This window comes from Anguilla anguilla, chromosome 1, assembly GCF_013347855.1.
Source record: "Anguilla anguilla isolate fAngAng1 chromosome 1, fAngAng1.pri, whole genome shotgun sequence".
NCBI lineage: Eukaryota > Metazoa > Chordata > Actinopteri > Anguilliformes > Anguillidae > Anguilla > Anguilla anguilla.
Genome location: NC_049201.1, coordinates 36015139 through 36020859, shown reverse-complemented (window position 1 = coordinate 36020859; position 5721 = coordinate 36015139). Strand labels below are relative to the sequence as shown.

The following is a 5721-nucleotide window of genomic DNA, read 5'->3' as shown; positions in this document are numbered from 1 at the left end:
CAATACCAAAAAAATAAACAATAAGTGAAAGCTGATATACATCCTGATTGAATTTATTCAACATGCAAAAAAATGTTTTCTCTTTAAACCTTTAAACCTATACTGTTGTATACTATGCTGGGATGGCTACCAGAATAAAGTCATTCCAATAGTCCATTTATGAATTTACAGGAGCTACAACATTCTGTAGATTATACATTTGTGTAATTATTATCTTCCAGCATGAATGCACACTCAATGTGAATGACTTGGAAAAAAACATTGAAGACCCAACTAAAGAACACCAAATCTCATCATTGAGTATTGAGTATCAGTATTGAGTATTCCCTGTGAATTTAAAGTGCTCTTCGAATCAACATATTTCATATGAAAACACTCCAAAAGTCCTGAAGTAGCTGATAACATAAAATGCTTCTAATTTTCCAATGAGGCATAAAAATAAGTGCAACCCAAAATATCCAAATAAACACATTTGTCAAAAGACATTAAAAACAGCTTGTTATTAGGCTGAATGTCTGTAAGTCTCGTCAAAAAGATTCACATTATTGGCAGACTTGCACAAGCTACCAAGTGCTGTTCATTGCTCATGGAAAGAAAATATCATGAAAACCAAAAAGTTAAAAAATGACTTCTACCCATGGTGTCTGCCCCAGACCATGTTGTGCAGGTTGGCGTTTGCCCCACCTGCCCATCCCTTCACAAGGGGGTTGTGAAGGGATGGGCAGGTGGAGCAAACACCAACCTGCACAACATGGCTCAAGGTCATCACTCTCATCAGCCAGAGAAAATTAGTTTCACTACCAAGCTGAGATTTTCATAATGCACCACTGCTTTCAATAGTCTAAAACAGAAGAAAAAGTAAAGGAATGTTACAAAAAAAGATAATACTGCCACCATTGCCAATGACATGTTGGTATCTTCATATGCACAATAATGCACAAACAATCACTTGGTTTCCCCATGTGCTTCTCAGATGTGGTGAACTAAAACACATCTTTCTGTCTTTCTGCAGCTAATCTTTGATTAGCCTAATGATCATGATTAGCTCGTCAACTCCAGTGAACCAAATCCTCACCCCATCAATCCACAGAACACTCAACACCATACAGCCATGACTGCAGTCTTTACCAGTCAAAGACTTAAGACTTAATTTAAACAGACCTTAGGTTTTACAATTACAGTACAGGCCAATAGTATTAGGCCATCCATGAGTTTTTTAAAGGTTATTCTACAGTCAGAAAGCTGTTGACAAAGAGTTAATTCTTTGCAGACTTATTTTAAAAAACAGATGTCATGAAATCTCTTTGTTTCCCCCTCCTTTTTCAGGTATATCAAAAGTGTCACTAATCATTTTAAACTATGCACTTTTATGTTCCCACTGCATCCTTAAGCTCTCTACCTTTTCTGTTCTTTGATATAACAAGGACACTTAGAGACAAGACTTTAACTCGAAAGTCAAAAGATCTTGAGACGGTGCAAAAGAAAAAGTGTGGTATTTAAAATTTATAATTTCTGGTGCCTTTGTTGTGAACTTGAACATCTCAGGAGAAGTTTCTCTACTTGTCTTTGCCTCTGAAGAGTGTTAAGTCCAGCTATCCGTATCTGGTTCATTATTAATACATGTATTTAAGATTTTATTTCCCATGTAGTTCCATCATTTAACAGCATGCAGGGTCAAGGCCTGCTTCGCCATATTAAGAAACGAGTCTGTTGTATTTCAGAAGATAAAGCTGCTCCCAAGTCAGCTGCCTATAAAACAAAATTAATCAGCATTGTGGGAATTTTAGTTGAAGACCTTCAGGGTCTTCCAAAATGTAAACATGCCCATCTGAGAGACAATGATCATATTTCCAGCCTTTCATATTTGTATTATATTTTGAAAGCCATTATTAAGTAATCACAGCTGTGTCTGTGTCTGGGCATATAGACACAGTAGGGACATGCAAATTTATTCTGAATACAGCCCACCACCCACAATATATTAGGAAAAGTGGAAAATGATCACCAAAAGGAAAGGAATTGTTACATATACTGCAGGACCAGTTTGAAAAACAATGATGAAATGACTTTTAATGACACACTACTACACACAATGAAAGAAATCACTATGGAAAGGAGTCTTTTGTTTCTGTTGATTCTGTCATGAACGAGCCCCCATCCTGGACGAGCCCCCGTTTTGTCATGAACCAGCTCAAAGTCGACAAAACAAGGGAGACCACACAATTAATCATGGATTTTAGTAAAACAGGTTTATTTAACCAATAGTTAACTATACACAAATTTACTCTGGGTTAAGCACTCTCCTATCTTCAAGCTGGCTTTAACACCAGGAGCGCCGGACCATTTCCTGGCATTCAAATAACTTTTCGCGCGGCCAAGGGTCAAATGACACATTAGCCTTCAAACTGGAAATATTCGCATTGTTCGCTAGATGGCGCTTATTAGACAGGAGCTGACAAAGGTTGCCAGCCCATTGTCCTAATGAAATATTTGCGAGATTTTAGACTGTCAGAGTATCAGAGTAAGTTATGTTTTAGTTACGGCTCGGCATTCTAGTCAACACATTGTTGCAATATAAATGTATTTAGAATAAACAGTATGTCTGTATGAAAAGCTAACAATAAACAGATTGTAGGGAGGTCAAACCTGTTTTTCAAAAAACAAATTTGACAGTTTATTCTTCATGCATAATATCATAAATGCTAATAATCAAATAGGCTAACAACATATAAATCGCCAATTTGCTAAAATTAGCCGCTTCCCTCCGCATATGATCACTGATCGCTGTCGTTGGAGGGAAACGCATCATCACCCGTGCGAATTTTAGGGTCGGGTTTTCTGTTTTATAAAAATACATGTAAAAAATATTGTCGTTCAAACGAGTTTTTTTCCGGTGACCAGAAAACATGTAGGCTAGGCTACACTGGCAAGCAGGTCATAGCTGGCTGTGACTATTCGACTGGGGATTCGAAATCCAAAGTCTCTTATTCATCGTAGACTAATTACAAAAAACACCCATTCGTAACACTGAATAATACCGCACTGTACATAAAACCATAGCAAATATATACATGCAAGAATTCTGTTGTTCAAACGAGTTTTTTCCGGTGACCAGAAAACATGTAGGCTATACAGGCAAGCAGGTCATAGCCTAGCTAGCTGTGACTATTCGACTGGGGATTCGAAATCCAAAGAAGTCTCTTGTTCATCGTAATTACAAAAAACACCCATTCATAACACTGAATAATACCGCACTGTACATAAGACCTTAGCAACCAAGTGGAATTTCAAAACTGATTATCGCTTCAGCGCACACACAAAGTCAAATTGAGATAGCAACAAAGTAAAAAGACGAGACACCTGTCTTCAGTAATTTGCTTTATTAGATCAAAAAGCATACAGCACATTGTTAGGAAGTTGAAACGATTTTGAAAATATAACGTTAGCTAAATATATAGCTAGCAAGTTGAATTATTTAGAATCACCCCGCAAATCAATAAATAAAAAATCTATATAAAACATTAGCAATAGAGCTGCTGGTAATGCGTCAGCATTCAAGACAGAGCTTGGGTTGCATTTTTGTACATTTGCCGCAGACAAGTCGTTTACACTTGTCACAGATATCACAAGTTTTGTTCCCTCCACATCTGGATACCTGGCAGCGTTTTCTTTTTAGTGACCGCTCTCGCTGTGGTGTGTTGGGGGTTTCTGGACTGCAGAGGGGCGCTAGGACGGTACGCCGCGGAGCTGCCTTTGCGGTCATGTGATTTGCACGCAACTCCTTGGCCAACTCAAGAATAAATCTTCTCCGACTAATTGTTTTGTTCATGCATTGCGTGTACAAAACATGGGCGTTGATTGCAGCCAGATCCAAAATGTTGTAAAAAACGGCAACTGGCCAACGACGACTGCCCCCCTTGACCGAATACAGCCGTGCCATCTGGTCCAAAACATCCACTCCCATTTTTGTTGCGTTGTAATGGGCGATGGTTTCTGGCAGTTTTTTGGCATCAGTGTCGATCGATACGGTTTTGTGCATTGTGCTCAAAATGCACACATTTTTCTTGGGCTTGCACTGATAAACCGTAAGTGTAGCGTGTCCAGCTCTCCAGATCGTGGTGGAAAATCTCTCTTGATTTTGTGCCTTCGCAGAAGGGGGCACTTCTCTCCTCTTTTTGTTCATGGTACCCACCAATGTAGTTTTTTTTGCGTGTAGATTGTTCGCCAGGGCAATCGATGTGAAGAAATTGTCCGAGGTTATATTTCTTCCTTTTCCGACGAAGGGTTCCACAAGGCGCATGACCACATTGTCAGCTAATCGTTCACCGACAGGCCTCGCCTCATCTTTCCCAAGGTATGGGAAAGCGTTCAGCATGTACTTCGTTTCAACGTCGGCTGCTATCCAGAACTTTATCCCAAATTTATCTGGTTTAGTAGCAATGTACTGCGTGAAGCGGCACCGCGCTTTAGTTGGGAACAACTGCTCATCAACAGTTATGTTTTCTCCAGGTGTGTAACACGCAGTACTGTTGCTTACAAATTTGCTCCATATTTCGGAAATAATGGCAAATTTGTCTTTCTCAAGACGTGTTGCCCTTGTGTCCTTGTCATCAAATCTGAGATAGCGCATGATGTCCCGAAACCTTTGCCGCGACATAGTTTCATTGAAAAATGGATTTCCCAAGTCTGAAGACCAAAAGTCTTCTAAATTCATACTTTTACCGCCAGTGATGCCTCGTAAATACAGCAGTCCCACGAAAGCTTTCAATTCGTCGACTGACAGGTCCCAGTTTTCTGCACCATTTCTGTGGGCTTCTGCCACAGTATACTTGACAATCTGCCCCCACATCAGAATGTCAATCAGACATAGCAGACTGCTCAGCGGACTTACAATGTTCTCCTTGGCGCACCGTGTGGGCCCAGCCTTTTCCCGTAAGATATTGCAGGATGGTGCTCTGCCCAGAGCATTACCAGCAGTCTGTTCGACCCAAACTGTCCCATCGTTTGCCCTTTCCTCTCTCTCTGAGACAAACTCAGTCGTAGTCGCAGTCTCAGTTTCAACTTCAGAATCAGATTCAGAAGCTGAATCAAATTCAATATCCAGCTCCAACTCCTCATCGCCCGAATCCATTTCATTGGCATCCTGAATCAGGTCCAAAGCTTGCTTGGCAGAGTATCTCTGTGGTCGTGTGTTCATCTTGGCAAGCGATACCAAACCGAACTGGTCGCCGAAATAATAATCAATATAAAACATTAGTAGGCTAAATGTTAATAGTAAACATAAAACATCAGTAATAACAAGCCCAAATCCGCAATAGCTGCGACCGCGCATGCATCCACAGGAGGACACTTTTGTGGACCAACTGACCAACAAACTAAAGAGCTGCTGGTCGCCTATATGCCGCGGAGTTTGTAAGCTTAGCTGCCTTTGCCATCATGTGATTTGACATTGCAAGTTCGGTCGATAGCACATTGCTCAAGATGCCGTCTCATCTTTATACGTGCATGCATGAATATGTGCTTTCGTTTCTAAGTAAGTGAAAAATTACGGTCAGCATAACCATGCTGTGCCATGCTTCGCTAAAGCATCTGAAGTTTTCTGTGTTCTCGGGTGGGGGAGGGGTGAGCGTTGAATGTCCCATACAGATCAGTGGTCTTACCCTTACCCTTAGATTGACATGTGAATGTCCCACTTGAGAATGGTTCACTTATGCCACGTGT

The 5721-nt window shown here is 40.5% G+C and overlaps 1 protein-coding gene across 1 annotated transcript; it reads right to left on the bottom strand.

Annotated features, from left to right (window-relative positions):
* Window positions 1-833: 833 nt before the first annotated feature.
* On the bottom strand, window positions 834-5223 carry LOC118226507 (piggyBac transposable element-derived protein 4-like). Its single transcript, XM_035416254.1, has 2 exons — window positions 3553-5223; window positions 834-841 (listed from the first exon to the last, which is right to left on the bottom strand). The coding sequence occupies exons 1-2, from the start codon at window positions 5195-5197 to the stop codon at window positions 834-836; spliced, it is 1653 nt and encodes a 550-aa protein (XP_035272145.1). The 5' UTR covers window positions 5198-5223.
* Between the last annotated feature and the right edge of the window lie 498 nt (window positions 5224-5721).